The sequence below is a fragment of the Sardina pilchardus genome, chromosome 10, assembly GCF_963854185.1.
Source record: "Sardina pilchardus chromosome 10, fSarPil1.1, whole genome shotgun sequence".
Lineage (NCBI taxonomy): Eukaryota > Metazoa > Chordata > Actinopteri > Clupeiformes > Clupeidae > Sardina > Sardina pilchardus.
The window spans coordinates 29,462,309-29,479,808 of NC_085003.1; the positions used below are offsets into that span (position 1 = coordinate 29,462,309).

Here is a 17,500-nt window from a genome sequence, read left to right on the forward strand (position 1 = left end):
GTTAGAAAATGTTGATACACACGAGAATTGTGATGTTTTGTGATAGCGCTGTAATGGTGGGTGTTACAATCTGTGATAAATACAATTGCAGATTCTTCTGTTGTCATTGCTTCAAAAGTTATACTTTCTTTTGTAGTGAGATTTTATTATGCATAATGGTGGTGAGTTCTGTTTACTATATACATTTTCAAAAAAAAGTAGCCTAGATTAAAACTGGCTATATTTTACCTTGCTTACAATATTGCAATACTATATATCACATGTACTCAACCCATGTTCTGGGTACAGGCTTGCTACATCGGTACAACTTGCATCAGAATCTGGCAGACTTTTGCTAAAAACATTAGTTTCCCAAAAACATTTGAATCCTAAGAAGTTTGTGAAATCCCTCTTACGAATCATGTTACTGTACATTTTTGGAATGTTCCCTGAAAGCACCATAACTTACTGCATGAGAATGTTCATACGTTTGCAGCTCATGTTCTGAAGTAACCATAGATGACTAAGAGAATCATACACTCTGTTCATCCCTAGATCATAGGGTTCAGCAGGCAGCTTCGATGTTACAGTACCTGATATAGCACGTGGTGTAAACACATGGGGGAACATTTAGCCACTGCTAGGCACAATAGCAACCGTTTAGTAGGCTACTACTTCAGAGCAGTAGGCTACATGTAGTCATGCTATGTGGTTGTTGGGGAAATGCACAGGACAAGCATTCATGTAACCACTTGTTGAGAACATTTGTAAGCATTGTGAGCTTTCACTTGTTTCCAACCTTGATTTGTGATCATGCATTGTCAAACATTATGAACTCAATCTCGTTATGAGCTTAGGAGACTGAACCATCGGCATCATTTGTGTTGTCTTTTAGGAGGTTGGAGCAAAGAAAGATGTGTTGGACTTTGAGCAGTTTCATAAATTCTACAATTATTTAATGTTTGAAAATCAGAAGACTGTAAGTATGGACAAAAATGCTCATCTTATACTACACATTGATTATGTGCTTCATTTACAATGTCTGCGCTGCGTGTGTGTGTGTGTGTGTGTGTGTGTGTGTGTGTGTGTGTTTATACCTGTACATTAATGAAAGTGCTTTGCTGGACTAATTTGAGTCCTCCTGTGATTTTCCTCAGATTCTGGATGAGTTTAAAAAGGAGTCTTGTGCGTTTATAATGGGGTGAGATTTCCTCTCTTCTGCTCGTATTCATTGTCACCTTGGGTATGCAGAACATACAGTATTTTGAAGCTATGCCATGTACTGGAGCTTGTACTGCAAGATCAGATGTAATGTGTTTGCATGTGTTGTTTTTTTCAGCTGCAGCATTAGGGCCTGTGTCCACCAATCACAGTTTTTGATCACAATTTTCAGTTCAAATTCTACGAAGTTCAGCGTTCACAGGGCCCTTGGTACTGACCGGTTATTGCCGCAGCGCTCAGAGCGCTGAAAGTTCTGTTCAACTTTTAGAACAGTGCTGGCCTGTCAATGTCACTTCTCTCTCGACGACCAATCAAAATCTGAAGAGGGGGAAACCTCGTAACCACTCAACAAGCACTGAGAGTGAAAAACGCAATTGATGGACAGAGGGCTTTTTTTTTGTGTGTTTGTGATGCAGTGCATTGTGGCACTGGCTGAGGGGGTAGAGGAGTTGTTCGGTAAAGAGATGTGGTGTGTGTTATGTTATTCGATTGACGTGTTGTGCGTGTGGTGTGTTTGTAGGAACACGGATCGTCCAGACGCCTCAGCTGTCCTGCTTTATGACTTCCAGCGCTTCCTGCAGCTCCAGCAGAAGGTTAGAACAGCCTCAGTCCTCAATTCTCCGGTCCTGCGAATAATACTAATAATAATAATAATAATAATAATAATAATAATAATAATAAAAATAATCATGATAATAATAAGCTTTATTTGTATAGCACCTTTTATGCACAGAATGCAGCTCAAAGTGAATGCAGCTCAAAGTCATTTAACACAATAACACAATAATGCTTGATCCACAAAAGAATGGGTCGATATATATGTTCTAAAGAATTTTAATGTACATTTAATAGGTCTCGTCTCAATGATATTGTGTGTCTTATAGTGTTCAAGTTCAGGTTCAGGATGGGCTCTATAAAGAGGCGTGAGATTTATTTGTTATCATGCTATATAAATAAACTTGACTTGAATCTAGCAGACACTTTGCATGCCATGCAGATCAGTCTCAGTACTTCTCTCCCTCTATCTCTCTCTTTCTGTTTTCCATATGTACACAAACTCCTCTCTCTCTCTCTCTCTCTCTCTCTCTCTCTCTCTCTCTCTTTTTACAGGAGACCTGGGCGTACAACTTAAATCAGGTTAGGGAACTGATGACCACCTTTATCGATGACACCATGAGGAAAACCGATGACCCAGAGTTTACAGTTGGTGAGGTATGCACCACCACAAGATCTTGCATGATATTTGTTTTGTTTGCCAGGCAGTATGTGCACACTTACATGTTTCTGCTTTCATTCTGTCTTCTCTTTTCTCTTCTTTCTCTCTTCTCTCTTTCTTTCTTTCTTTCTTTCTTTCTTAGTTCCTTAATTTCCTCTTCTCCAAAGAGAACTCCATCTGGGATGAGAAGTACTCTGAAGTGAACAACCTGAATATGAACAACCCGTTATCTCACTACTGGATCAACTCCTCCCACAACACGTGAGTACACCCCTGATCATCCCTCACCCCATATGCAAAGGCAGAGGAGCTGTACAAACAAACAGCCCTTACATTTTCGATTGTGGTGTGTGTGAGTGTGTGTGTTGTATGTTTGTCTGTGGTATTTTTTTGAATATGTGTGTTTGTATGGTGTGTTTGTGTGTGTGTGTGTGTGTGTGTGTGTGTGTGTCTGTGTGTGTGTGTCTGTGTTGTATGTTTGTCTGTGGTCTATTTTTGAATATGTGTGTTTGTATGGTATTGCAGGTACCTGACTGGCGACCAGCTGCGCAGTGAGTCGTCCACAGAAGCCTATGTGCGCTGTCTTCGGCTGGGCTGCCGCTGCATAGAGTGTGAGTGGCCCTCTCCTCACGGTCCCTTCCACATACAGTAGCCTCCCCATCACCGCTGCCTCTCATCTCACATCTCACATCTCACACACATCTGGGGCCAAAGATACTCTCCCCAAAACCAAAAATTATGTGTTTGTAAAAACCTGATAAATTTGCCTTTAACAAGGCGACACTCCTGTTTTAATCATAATTCTTCTTTTTAGTATTATTTTATTTTATTTAGATACTTTAACATGCCTTGTCTAGAGCATTCTTAGCATGTGTTCTTGCAAGGTTCTAGTGATTTTCATATACATTTGTCACGTGACTGTTCTAGGTTGTGTGGCCATGGAGTGTTTTTAAAAAAAATTGCTGGATGTTTTATTTGTTTATTTATTCATTTGTTTGTTTATTCACAGTGGACTGCTGGGATGGTCCAGACTACCCCATCATATATCATGGCTGGACAAGAACGTCCAAAATCAAGTTTGAGGATGTGGTCAAGGCCATCAACGAGCATGCCTTTGTGACCTCAGAGTGAGTCAGAGCCTCCGTAGATTCCGAAAGTGACCCTGTACTGTGTGCAGGTGGGCTAGGATAGGGTGGAGTTCTATGTATGTATTTATTTGTAAAGTGTCTGCAAATGTGAAGGTGTGTGTGTGTGTGTATGTATAAGGTTTGTACAGTTGAGTGTATGATGTGTGTGTGTGTGTGTGTGTGGACGCGGGGGGGGGGGGGGGGGGCAAAGCATCTGTGAGTGTGATTCATGTGTGTGCGTGTGTGTATGTGTGTGTGTGTGTGTATGTGTGTGTAATGTGTGTGTGTGTGTGTGTATATACGTGAGTGCTTACATGTGGTTGTGTGTGTGTGTGTCTGGTGTAGCCAGTTCTGCTGATTGCAGTGGAAGCTAATTGTTGCGGCAGGTGCATTGTGCTCGTAACGCTGCAGTTATGCGTCCGGTGTAGCCTCCCTGTTAGGATTGCGATGTACGTAGACATCTTGCTCAACCCGATTTGTGGCAGAAATGGGTGGGGGAGGGTGTTGCATGAGTGTTGACTGACTGTTATCAGTGGGTCAGTAGGCCTGTGTCTAGTGTAATGTTGTTGTGGGAGTGTTAGGTGTCACTTTGACTCGTCACATGACTGCAAACATCTTAGAGTAGTCACTGAAGAATTTGGTCTGAGTTGCCACAGGCCAAATAGGATTTGCCTCAGGTCTCAGTACAGTTCAGTAGAGACAAGCATGTTGCGTCTGTGTGTGTGTGTGTGTGTGTGTGTGTGTGTGTGTGTGTGTGTGTGTGTGTGTGTGTGTGTGTGTCCTAGCTGCTAAATTGGGCACTGTGGCTTGTGTATCTTGCTTGTTTTGTCCCGTGTGGTGTTGTCTTTGTGGAAACCTGTATGTTCTGTATCTGATCTGATCTGATCTGATCTGATCTGATCTGATGTGCTTGTCCGGGGAGAGGAATGTACTGTTTGCTGCCATGTTAGATGTGGTGCTGACCTGACCTTCTGCCATGTTAGATGTGGTGTTGTCCTCCCCTTCTTTTGCTACATGTCCTGTAGTGATGTGTGAAAATGATTAACCCTCTGGAGGCATTAAAGAATCTACTGTATCTATCTATCTATCTAACTATCTATCTATCTATCTATCTATCTATCTATCTATCCATGGCTGAGCAGGTACCCCTTGATCCTGTCCATCGAGGAGCACTGCTGTTTGGTGCAGCAGAAGCAGATGGCGGCCATCTTTAAGCGGGAGTTTGGGGACAAGTTACTGGTGGAGCCAGTGGAGGAGTACGCAGAGCAGCTGCCCTCTCCAACACAGCTGAAGGGGAAGATCATCCTCAAGGTGGGGGCCAGCTTGTTTCTCCCCCCCCCCCCCCTCTCTCTCTCTCTCTCTCTCCCTTTTTCACTTTGTCTTTCTCTCTCTCCCTCTCTTTCTCTACAAATCTATCTCTCTTTTTCTGTATCTCGTTTCTCTCTCCCTCATTACCTTTATTTTTTTTATTTGAGTCTTCATCTTCCTTTCTTTTCTCTCCTCTCTCTCTCACTCTATGGTTTTCACTTTGTCTGTCTCTTTCTCTACAAATCTATCTCTCCCTCTTTTTCTGTATCTATTTTCTCTCTCCCCCATTTCCTCTATTTATTGATTTGGGTCTCTCCCCCCCCCACCTCTCTCGTTGATCTTCCTCACCCTGTCAATCCTGAGTACTTCTGGAGTTTGCACTCCGCTCCTGTGAGGTAGTAGAGGATCCATGCACAAGCAGCTCACTACAGCAGCACCCATACCATATTCAGGTCTAAGTACCCACGGGGACCCGTGTTCAAGACCTGGATCATATCCCGATCCCCCCCACACACACACACACACACACACACACACACACACACACCACACACACACACACACACACACACACACACACACACACACACACACACACACACACACACACACACACACACACACACACACACACACCAGTACCTACACACACATTATTTTTCATTTGGTTTGCTCACTCTCCCTGTCTGTTCTGCACAGCACAAGAAGCTGAGCATGGACGGCACCCTGGGGAGGAAGGACACTCGGAAAGGAGAGAAGCAGGGAGACCTCCTCATCTGGGACCCTGTAGATCAGGTAGCGCAGCCATGCTGCCTTCTCCTGTACCCCCCTTTTTCTAGAATACCATCATGTCCCAACCAATTATTGCCACATAGACGTGGCTTATAGGCTACATTGATTGAGAAAAAACTCCAACTATGAGGTTAATACATTGTAAGGCATTAGTATGGTTTTGTGTTCTTTTAACTTGCATTAAACACTGTCCTGTGGCTTACACACAATGTGGCTAATACACAGGAAATTACTGTAGCAAGTGCATAATAAGCGTTATGAGTTTTGGGGGTGCCAGCGAATGCAATGTTGTAATGGTACTGTACATGCCTAGTGATGCTATGCTTTGTTAAGGAGTTACAGCTGTGTTGTGAATGCTATCCTAAGAATGTCCTGTGTGCTACTGTATGTCCAAGAGCATTCATTATTGTGAAATTATGCTACATTGCCATCAGCTTGTTGACACTGTAAAATACATTTTTGTTTGCTTTGCCTAGCTGGTTACAAGCGTTCGTTTGTCTTTTTGTTCTTCTCAGAAATGGAATCGCCACTTCTGTGTTATCTCAGATGACAAGCTCTATTACGCCGAAGACAACGAGGAAGACGAGGAGTTGGGGACAGTTGGTCAGGTGACAGTTCCCCCTTTCTGGACTACTTCATTTTCCTCTTCAAGGAGATTGTTTTTTAGTGCGGTTTTAGTCTGTCTGTCTGATTGCAAACATCGCCATCCCAGTAGGGTATCCCAGTATCCCAGATAGTCATGAAGCATTTGGCACAACGAGACTATTTCTGGAACAAATACAAGCACATTTGATACTGAACACATTGATGAATCCAGTTTCACTTTTACTAACATGACCTTGTGTCTTTTAGTGTCCTTCTACAGTAGTTTGTACTTCAATTGTTCAGTATAAACTTCCTTAGTAAGCATACTGTAAAATGTTTCCTCCCACATTTTGCATTTGTATTAGTCTCTCTCGATCCCACTGTCTCTTATACAGACACAGACACCATTCCTAAGCAGGTGTTAAAACTCTCGCTCTCTCTCTTTTGCCATCAGGCATATGCGGACCAGCACATCACTGAGCCCTGGTTCCACGGACGCATGTCCGAGGGTCGGCAGACAGCTGAACGGCTCTTGCAGGAGTTCTGTGCGGACACCGGCGGGAAGGACGGGACCTTCCTGGTGCGAGAGAGCGATACCTTCCTCACCGACTTCACCCTCTCTTTCTGGTACTATAGCTCTCATGCCTGCCACACAATGAGTCCTTTTCTTGAATGTCCTTGTTTACGGTTTTTCTGTGTCGCTTTGGTTAGTGTGTGATTCACCTCACTGTGTGTGTGCTGTATGTGTTCACTAATTCGGTTAAATTGGGTTAAATGCAGAGAAACGAATTTCCCTCACGTGATCAAAAAAGTATATATTCTATTCTATTCTGGTGCGAGAGAGCGATATACCTTCCTCACCGACTTCACCCTCTCTTTCTGATACTAGCTCTCATGCTGCCACACGATGAGTCCTTTTCTTGGATGTCCTTATTTATGGTTTTTCTGTGTCGGTTGGTTGGTTGGGTTGGTTGGTGGTTGGGTTGCGTTGCTGAACATGCAGTTAGTGCATTTCTCACCGCATAGTGGATAATCTGCGAAAGTGTGTGTCTCACTCAAAATGCTTAGTTTATGCCTCAAAAGCAAATATTGATGCATGCTATTGAAATCATGATGCCACTGTTTACTTCTAAGAGATAACGTGACAGTATAAAGAAAACAAAGGCATACAGCATTGTGCAAATGAAAAATGACCAATATCATATACAGTAAAAACACCCCTTGGTCAGAGCTGTGCACTGCTGTTTTTTTTTATACATTCTGACGTTCCTGTCTGTCAGGTCACATACTGTATTTATATACGTATGCTAGACAGACTTTGACAACTAGTCATCACAGCTAGTTCAACACATCTGCATGTAATGCCACAAGAGATGAAATAAGGACAATTTGTTATATTGAGTAGGACTATACTGCAGGGAATCAATCAAGCGTTCTGATGGGAAGAAACTGCTGAGACGATGTGGAGTTTGAACAAATGGTTTTGAGAATTACCATTCTCATCTGAGAAATGCGACAAAGCAACAGAGAAAAACTGAAACTGGTAGCTTCAACTGAGCCTGAGGTCAGTGGTGATATAGGTAGCCGGAAGCTGCGTCAAGACATGGACTCTGAAATGGGCGGTTTTCTTCGGTGCAGTGAAATTGAATAAACCAGTCCCATTCAACCAGTGTTAAATTCTATCTATCTGTCTTTTATCAATTAACTTAATTCCCTTCTCTTTAGTCGACACTAGTCTGATCAACCGCTAAGTTTAATTATTGTATTGTTTTTGTTTGTATGTCGCCTTGGACAAAGGCGTCTGCTAAGCAACCATAACCATAACCATAACCATAACCATAACTTTGCTCTGACTCTGCTCATTTTGTAAGTCGAACTTCGCTCTGCTCACAGAATAGGATGTCAAACTATCCCCCCACTGTGTTCTTTGAGCATGTTGCAGTTGAGGCTTCCACCTTGTGTGTTTGTCGCCCCCTGCAGGCGAGGTGGGAGAGTGCAGCACTGTCGGATCCGCTCGGGCTCTCAGGACGGTCACATGTACTACTACCTCACGGACAACCTGCACTTTCCCAGTGTGTACGCACTCATCCTGCACTACAGGGACAGCCCGCTCCGATGCCAGGACTTCAACCTGCGCCTCACCGATGCCGTCCCACGGCCCAACCAGCACCTGCAGCAGGGGTGAGATGCGTTTATTTACACAAACTAGAAAAGCACTCAGTGTGCAAACCTCCGCCAAGCGTAAACAAAACTGCCTCCTGGATCCAGACAGTGATACAGAATCGTTTCTTCCTTGGGTCATTTCAGACCTTCCCAGAAAATTTCACCGAAATCCATCCATAACTTTTTATCTTGCGAACAAACAAATGGTCAAACAAACAAACAAACAAACAAACAGACAGACAGACAGACAGACAGACAGACAGACAGACAGACAGACAAACAAACCCCGATGAAAAAACATGTAAATGCACATACACACACTTACACATGTACCGTATTCAGGCCATTTTACCTGAAGTCTTGAAACTGAATTTAAAACCCAGGGATGTACTAACATTTACATCGTATACTGTATGCATCTTGTGTTTGTGTTTGTGTTTGTATGCGTGTGCGTGTGCGTGTGCGTGTGCGTGTGCGTGTGCGTGTGCGTGTGTGTGTGTGTGTGTGTGTGTGTGTGTGTGTGTGTGTGTGTGTGTGTGTGTGTGTATGGGTGTGTGTGGAATGTAAGCGGTAAACTAGCAACTGATACTGAGCCTTCACAGGTGTGAGTGTCCTCAGCCAGGCACCTCCTGTGCTGTAGGTGAGATTGTGTGCTCCTCACCTGTGTTGTATATTGTGCACCTCACAGCACTGGCTGCTTGTGCGTTCCAGGTGGTTCTACGGCAACCTGAGCCGGGGAGAGGCCGAGGAGTACCTGATGAGGATCCCACGCGATGGAGCCTTCCTCATCCGCGAGAGAGAAGAGCCCGACTCCTACGCTATCACTTTCAGGTACTGTACGTCTTGCTGGTACACAGGTGCGCATCTCACAGGTCACCAACGATAGACAGGTACATCTCGCTTATCCCTGCCGTGCTGCTCACAATTCTCACTAGCGACACTCGCCCCATGTTGGCCCCAGCTGTGGCCCAACTGGCTGCACTGTACGCCAGGCGTCCGGCACACCTGGGTTCGATTCCCGCTCCGTGGTCCTTTCCGGATCCCTCCCCTGCTCTCGCTCCCATTCACTTCCTGTCTCTCTCCACTGTCCTGTCACTAAAAAAGATACATATTCTTAAAGACAGTAGGTAGGACAGGTTTATAGACACGGTTTTCAGGCACTGGGCCTGAATTGAGACAACCCTACTGAAATAAAAAATAAATGTCTAAAAAAAAAACTGAATAATGTAATGTGACAAAGTGTGTGTGTGTGTGTGTGTTTGTGTCATTAGGGGAGATGGTAAGGTGAAACACTGCCGTATCCAGAAGGAGGGCACCATGTACGTACTGGGTTCCTCCTCTGAGTTTGAGAGCTTGGTGGAGCTGGTGAACTACTTCCGGAAGTATCCGCTGTACCGCAAGATCAAGCTGCGCTACCCAGTGACCCGAGAGCTGGTGGAGAGATTCAGCAAGGTGATGGATGAACCGATATGACACAACATGTGCAAGCAAAGGAGAAAGAAATGAGAGAGTGAGGTGGTGAAAGAGAGAGAGAGAGAGAGAGAGAGAGAGAGAGAGAAGTGTGAGCACGGAAGTGGCAGAGTGTGAAAGTGAGAAAGAGAGAAATATGAAAATAGAGACAGGAGATGGAAGCATGATACAATAAAGGGGTATTAAATACCGTAGATGTAAAACTTTATTTTAGCAATAAGCCCTGAGGAGATGTGGGTTATGCTGATTATACAACAACTAAGGGGTGTTGTTAGCCACAACACACTAGCGGAGTGCCTTAAACCCCTCTTAGCTGTTGTATAATCAGTGTAACCTATGGACTCAAGTGGCTTATTGCTTTCTAAAGCGGTTACTACATATATATGGAGTGGACAGATTTAATAAAATAAAGCCACAGCAATGTGAAATGTAGTGATTTATTTATAGACAATCAGAATAGTTGCCAAGCAACGTTGAGACACAGCAACTGTAGTTGTTTTGTAGTTGTGGTAGGTCAAGGTGAGAATTCATCGTACAATGTCATCGAATGTGATTCTGCCAATCACAATCAAAGACCTGAACAATCAGTTTTAGAACACTTTATAAACTATGACTCTTGACAAGCATAACTGAGCCTTTTTCTCACATGTAGGAGCGGGACTGTGGTTCCATCTATGATATGAAGATGTACGTGGAGCCGAATGAGATTGAGTCTGCCATGGTAAGCCTCGGGTATATCTCCTGAATAAAGGAGAAAGCTATTTCTCTCTACTGTACCTACTGTAAAGATGGCCACCTATAGAGCAGGTGCAGAAAGGTAGCTAATGTGCTTAACATCACCTTAACCAAACCCAACCCCTAACCCAAACCTTAATCAGGAATTTGTCGATTATGTGTTAGCAGTTGGACCATCCAAGTAAAGTATAACAATAATAACATCCTTGATGATATCTGGAGATATACGTGTGTAAGGAAAGTGAGTTATTGATGATGGATGGATGGATAATGATGCGTTGATGATGATGCATTGATGAGGATGATGATGATGATGACCAGGATGATTGATGATGATGATGATGATGATGATGATGAAGATGATTATGAAGACGATGATGGATGGATGGATGATGATAATGATGATGATGATCAGGATAATAGATGATGATGGATAGATGGATAATGATGATGATGATGAAGATGATGATAATGACTGGTATTCTTCCTCAGCCCCAGAGCATGGTGAAAGCGCTGTATGATTATCGAGCCACCCGGGCGGATGAACTCACCTTCTGCAAAGGAGCTCTCATCCACAATGTGACCAAAGATCCCCAAGGATGGTAAGCATGACTCAGTTTGGGTGTGAAATAATTGAGTGCCGTCTCTCTTACAAAATAAAGAAAACCTTTTTATTCAGAGAAAGATGGAGTCTTCAGGTCTCACTCCCCACAAGGCCATGAGAGTGATTTTAGAATGTTGCTTTTCTAAAATGGTCACTAAATGGTACCTACATGTAGCAAAGAAGATTGTGTTTATGTTTATATTTAAATTCATTAATGGACGCTTTTGTCCAAAACAACAAACATTGTATTTGAACCAAAGGACCAAACAAAACAGGCAGGAGAGGTAGCTCACCCCCACCTTCAGTGTGTTCCTATCCAGAAATTAGATAGAAAGTATAGTTTTTGTTATGGGGACATCTGCCCCCACTTTGTTTCCAGTTTTCAAAGCCTAGTCTGCCTACAGAGACGGTATTTTTTTTTCCAGTGTACTCACTGAATGGGCAGTTAGTGTTCATGAGGAGATGATTACTGAATGTGACAAGAAATGTCTTTGCTTTAAATCGTGTAAAATCGCTGACAGTACCTTTAAAAAGACAGAAACTAAAATGCTGTAACTTATCGATGCCAATCGCCATTCTTCCATCAGGTAACAAAAAGCTGGTGCAGTTGATTTATGTTTGGCGCAATAGCATCACTGGAATGTGGTCGCAGGTGTACGTTTGTAGTGTTTTACAATGGTTTTGAACATGCCTTAGCCAACCATGAAAAAGACTGGAACTACAGTGTACATCCTAGACTGCTCAACTGACTTGTGTGTTACAGGTGGAAAGGAGACTACGGGGGGAAGATCCAGCTTTTCTTCCCAGCTAACTACGTGGAGGAGTTGTCAAGTAATGCCAAGCCTGAATTCCGAGACCCAGTAAGATACTTCAGCTATCTTCAAATGTTTTTGTACATTTTTATACCTTCAGTATACGTTTATCTGCATATAACTGTATGTTCTCGAAGGTCTCCCTGCGATTTTACTTTTAACACTGGACTGAAAGGAATAAAATGTACAAAACATGTCAGCGTTCATCCAAAGACCATCATCAGTTAAACACACAAAAGAAATCACATGATTTTATGACCACTTTTAGCCCAGTGTTAAAATGAAACTTTTTAAAAGAACCACTACCTGGATGCTTAAAATAACCTTCATATATAGTTATCTAGGATGTGATATTTACAGGAAAGTCCCCTGAAATGTTTCTATAGACCTTTTGGTGCTAGTTGTGTTGACTTATATCTCTGTCTCTCTCTCTTTCTCTCTCTCTCTATCTCTCTCTCTCGCTCTCTCTCTGTGTGTGTGTGTGTGTGTGTGTGTGTTTAACAGGCAATGGAGGATAATCCGTTGGGCGACTTGTGCATGGGTCTGATAGACCTCTCTAAGTGCAGTGTCTGTGGGTATCTCTCTTTGTCTTTTAACATGTGCTGCAGTATGCTTTCTCGTTGTCTCGGTCACAGGACACTCATACTCTTCATCACTTTATTTTCAACATTTTATCATTGTACGTATCTGGATCAACACAGTTGGATCATAGTGAACTGTTGCATGATCTAGCTATGAGCCAGTGAGGCTGCTCAAGACTGACACTACTGACACTACATTGTCCAAAAGACAAAAGTGTGTTCTGTACAGTATAATGGGTAAAGAGAGATGGCCTTCTCCATATGCACATGTGGCCAGTGACAGCAGACACAGAGCAGTATCTAGCAAGTTCTTTCTACAGTAATTTCCCGCATATAAGCTGCATTGTGTATAAGCCGCAGGACAGTGTTTTATGCAAGTTAAAAGAAACAAAACCATATTAACACCATATTAACTGCCCCCCTGTATTAACCTCATAGCTGAAGAAATTTAGCAAAATCAATGTATAAGCCGCGGCTAATAGTCGGGAAATTACGGGTAGTCTATCTTTTCAGTCCCATCGTTTGTTCACCTCAAACGTAAAGTCTATGAATAGACTTTAAAACAGTTTGAAGTTGTGGCCCGCATACAAACATTTTATATACAGTACTTCATTTGATTCAATTTAGGAAATCAAATTATCTGAATAATCTAATGATTAAAGGAGTTCAACGATCCCTCTCACACACATGTAACAGGTTTAACCCCAAACACCCCACCCTCAAATACACACACACACACACACGCACACACACACACATACACAGACCACCAGTACCCCTGAACCTTATGCTTATATGCTCACACACACAGCATGCTCTTTCATCCCTCCTCTCTGCAGCTCACACCAGACATGCCGTCCAAGCACACACATCTGCAGACCCAAATAATGTGCCGTACACACTTAGTGCAAGGGTCTGGTGTTTATGCGAGGGCATCTATCTGTTTGTGTAGGAGAGCTGGGTCCCTGGTCAATTTACCCTCTCTACAGTCTATTCCAAACACTCCGCATGCTATTTACATTTGCAGATGAAAACACCAGAGCACTGGTGCATTACCAACTCTCTCCCTTTCCCTCTTTCCACCCTTTCTTCCTCTCTCTCTCTCTCTCTCTCTCTCTCTTTCTCTCTCTACCCATGTCTACCTCCCTGTCCTTCTGTTACTCTCCCTCTATCTTTCATCACCCTTCTCTCTTTATTCCTCTCTCTCTCTTTCTCTCTTTCTCTCCTATCTGTCCATTCCATTTATACTCCTCCCCGTCACCCCTCTTGCACTTGCTTTCATTTTTCTTTTTTTCATTTTTCATTTTTCATTTATCCATTTTCTATCCCTCTCTCATCTCATTTTGACCCCTGTGTTCTCTGCCCCCCCCCCCTCGTAGTGAGGTCCTCTAAGAATGGGATGAACCACGTGTTGAGTCTGATGCCCAGTGACGAGCAGGAGGGCTCTCAGCAGTTTGACTTTGCCACGGAGACGGTGGAGGAGCTGTATGAGTGGTATCAAGTGGCGTGGCACATCACCCAGCACAAGATCAACAAAGATTACGAGGTAAATCCCCAACACTATCACCTATCACACACAGACACACACACACACACACACACACACACACACAGACAGAGGCACACGCACACGCACACGCACACGCACACGCACACACACACGCATGCACGCACGCACGCACGCACGCACGCACGCACGCACGCACGCACGCACGCACGCACGCACGCACGCACACACACACACACACACAGACAGACAGACAGACACACACACACAGACACACACACGCACACACGCACACACACACACTAACACACACACACACACACACACACACACACACACACACACACACACACACACACACACACATGCATACACAAATACATACATACACAATGTATATACACGGCGTCTTTAAACATACATAGAAAAATGTACATAGATAGAATCACACACATACATGTACTCTCTCTCTCTCTCTCTCTCTGTGAACTGACATGACGTGAATTTCTGACCACAGATCAAGCAGCAGAAGGAGAACGAGACCAAAGACGTGGTGGCCATTGAGATGTCTGACCTCGTGGTTTACTGTCAGCCACGCAGCAAAGACAAGGACAGTTTCGGTACGGAACTGATCACACTTCAGACTAACACACACACGCACACACACACACAGAGAGACACACAGACACTACTTGATAGCAATCATGTTCCCTTCTTCTGTATTTCGTTACATCCCGAGTAAGCAAGCATTCTTCTCAGAAGTCATGGGCTTCAGGCCTAGTCATTTCTTGTGAAATTGTGTTGATTCCTTGGGCACTGTTGATCTCTGCAACATCAGAGCACTGGCCATTACCTCAGATCTTACTATGGCTGTGACTGCTCTTGCGATCCTCACAGTAACACATGTCTGCCTTCCTCCTCCTCCTCTCCAGTGAAGTACTCATTTACAGAGATCCGCTCGTTTGTGGAGAACAAGACCCCAGCTAAGAGCAAGTCCAAGGACTTCCTCAAGTACAACCGCAAGGCCCTGAGTCGGATCTACCCCAAAGGTCAGCGCGTGGACTCCTCGAACTATGACCCCTACCCGCTGTGGCTCTGCGGAGGCCACATGGTGGCGCTCAACTTCCAGACAGCAGGTGAGGACCTTTATAGTCTCGGATAGAGCGGAAGGGATATTACAGCGTATCACCCCGAGAGAAGAAATGCTATTTTCTCATTGGCTGGTAGGGTGGCTATTAGTCCTGTGTAACGGAACATCTGCATGTAGGTAGATCTGTTTTTTTTTTTTTTTTTTTTTAAATCACCGTTCCATATCAATGCTCATTTGAATGGTATTTCAATGTCATTTTTAATGACAACAACAACCATAGTAAATGATGGTTGAACTAGGAAGCAGGCTTCACAACAATGGTTTAAACTGTAAACAAGCTGTAAACATCACTGTCAGTACCAAAGACAATTGTCCAACAAAGTGAAATTGGCTTCTTTTTAAACTGAACCGCTTGTTTCCTTTGCATGCTATAAAGGCATGACCATTGCCTATACCGGTAAATAGTGTCAACTGGGGGAGAAGCAGGAGAATGGCCTTTAAGGTGTCCCGATATACAAAAAACTCTGCTGCACGTGGTGGAGTTCTTTGCCTCTGCCTCGTCCATTGAATCTGTATATTGGGACACCTTGGCGGCCGTTATCGCTTACGTACAGTAGGTCTGGAGAAACTGCATAGAAATGTGGTCCAAACATGAGAACAGCTAACATTTAAAGCTTATTTATCCAATTTAGTGACTCAAGAATAGAATGCATGCATACAGTTGAATGTTGTTTAAAACCTACAGTATTTACATTTCTAGAATTTGAAACATTATAAACCAATTTGATGACATCAACAAACCAATTTGATGCAGCTCATTGTATCATTAATGAGGTCATTGTGGTCGAAAGTCTGGCTCTTTAGTCAAACTGAAGTCACTTTTATTGTTTTAGGGTGCTAGTGGCATTTCTGAAAGTGAAATCACAAATTACACAGTATACCCTCTGAGGTACAAGTGTTATGGGACATTGACCGAATTCTTGACCAAATTCTTTTCAAAGTTAACAAACTTGTTTTTCGTTTCTGGGAGATCTCGTTATCGTTTTGGATTGTCGGATTTTTATATTTATTGTTTGGACTTATGGACAATGAACTTTGAGGGGTGGTTGTTAGTGCTTTACAAAGCTTTGTGTTATGAAGTGTCGGTCCTCCTTCAGCTCACTGCGCGATGCAGTTGCGCACTAGTGGCCACGAACTCATTAACTGTTTACGACACAATACAGTGTGATATTTGTGTTTTTCGTTTCTTAGATTTAATGCATGTTTGACATGTAAACAGGCCTTCTGTCCGTTAACTTAAGGCCTTCTCTTGCATGGGGTTGCTCGCATCCGCCCGTAACCTTATAGGCTATTATGTGCGTAGTGGCAGTATAGGCTACTCTTGATTATAATAAGAGGCAAATTGTTACAGGACAACCTACACTGACTTCCCCAATGCTTCCCCGCAGCACATTTCATTTTAAAAGCATACAGTATAATATAGGATGAACAAAGTCTATGGACTTGCTATATATTAAATCCAGTAGCCTAATAATTAGGCTATGTGCCACGTCCGATTTCGCAAGTGATGTAGTAGGCTACATTTAAAAATCGACAGCCGTCTGTGAGACTATCCATTTCATGAGGAGCAATTGTCTTGTGCGATCATTCCCCCTCCCCCACACTCGTCTAACCAGTTCACTAGACATTATAGCCTACCTATGCAGCATTGAGGACGACTGCCTGCCTCCCTTCCCCCTCTCTCTCGACAATTATGTAAATGTAAAAATGTGTGTGTGTGTGCGCTGAACCACGAATTCACATATTAACTTTTCTTTTCAGCAGACATCGCAAAGATAAAAAAAAAATCGTAAAACTGAGAAAATCTTTCATTTTTTTTATAAATGTCTTAATGGGTTCCGGAAAGGTTCGTAGAGTGGGTTTTGAACTCCGGTCGCCAGCGTGCGGTACAGATGCCTCAACCAGTCGCGCCACAGCTCGACTCTCTATACCTTGTATATATAAGGGATTCACTCAGTCGAGTTTGTTTATCCACGCCGCGGCATGCACTTGAAACGCCGATCAAAAGTTCTGACATGTTAAACTGACGTTAGTCATTAATTCACCACATGATAAAATGCTCATAGCTTGACGCACAGTAGCCTACGGTAGTCTATGCCTATCTCTGAATCAACATGAACATGCATACCGAGAAACTTATTTCGCGGAGCTAGGCCTACTAGTCGATGGTTACAATGAATCACCCTCACTGCCCTATCGCATATCTGACCATCCATTGTTACAATGTTACAAAATGCGCAATCTTCTCCA

General features: G+C 43.4%; 1 protein-coding gene across 1 annotated transcript in view; it reads left to right on the forward strand.

Annotated features, from left to right (window-relative positions):
- Nucleotides 1-17,500, forward strand: part of plcg2 (phospholipase C, gamma 2) — a 30,182-nt gene that overhangs the window by 5,836 nt on the left and 6,846 nt on the right. Inside the window, exons 7-27 of the mRNA XM_062547560.1 lie at nt 875-958; nt 1,137-1,180; nt 1,721-1,793; nt 2,311-2,412; nt 2,559-2,677; nt 2,942-3,027; nt 3,426-3,543; nt 4,686-4,854; nt 5,551-5,646; nt 6,159-6,251; nt 6,683-6,855; nt 8,209-8,409; nt 9,103-9,222; nt 9,663-9,843; nt 10,514-10,582; nt 11,089-11,198; nt 11,964-12,060; nt 12,517-12,583; nt 13,973-14,139; nt 14,618-14,720; nt 15,033-15,236. Coding sequence (XP_062403544.1) covers nt 875-958; nt 1,137-1,180; nt 1,721-1,793; nt 2,311-2,412; nt 2,559-2,677; nt 2,942-3,027; nt 3,426-3,543; nt 4,686-4,854; nt 5,551-5,646; nt 6,159-6,251; nt 6,683-6,855; nt 8,209-8,409; nt 9,103-9,222; nt 9,663-9,843; nt 10,514-10,582; nt 11,089-11,198; nt 11,964-12,060; nt 12,517-12,583; nt 13,973-14,139; nt 14,618-14,720; nt 15,033-15,236 — 2,476 coding nt within the window. The remainder of the gene's footprint in view (nt 1-874; nt 959-1,136; nt 1,181-1,720; nt 1,794-2,310; nt 2,413-2,558; nt 2,678-2,941; nt 3,028-3,425; nt 3,544-4,685; nt 4,855-5,550; nt 5,647-6,158; nt 6,252-6,682; nt 6,856-8,208; nt 8,410-9,102; nt 9,223-9,662; nt 9,844-10,513; nt 10,583-11,088; nt 11,199-11,963; nt 12,061-12,516; nt 12,584-13,972; nt 14,140-14,617; nt 14,721-15,032; nt 15,237-17,500) is intronic.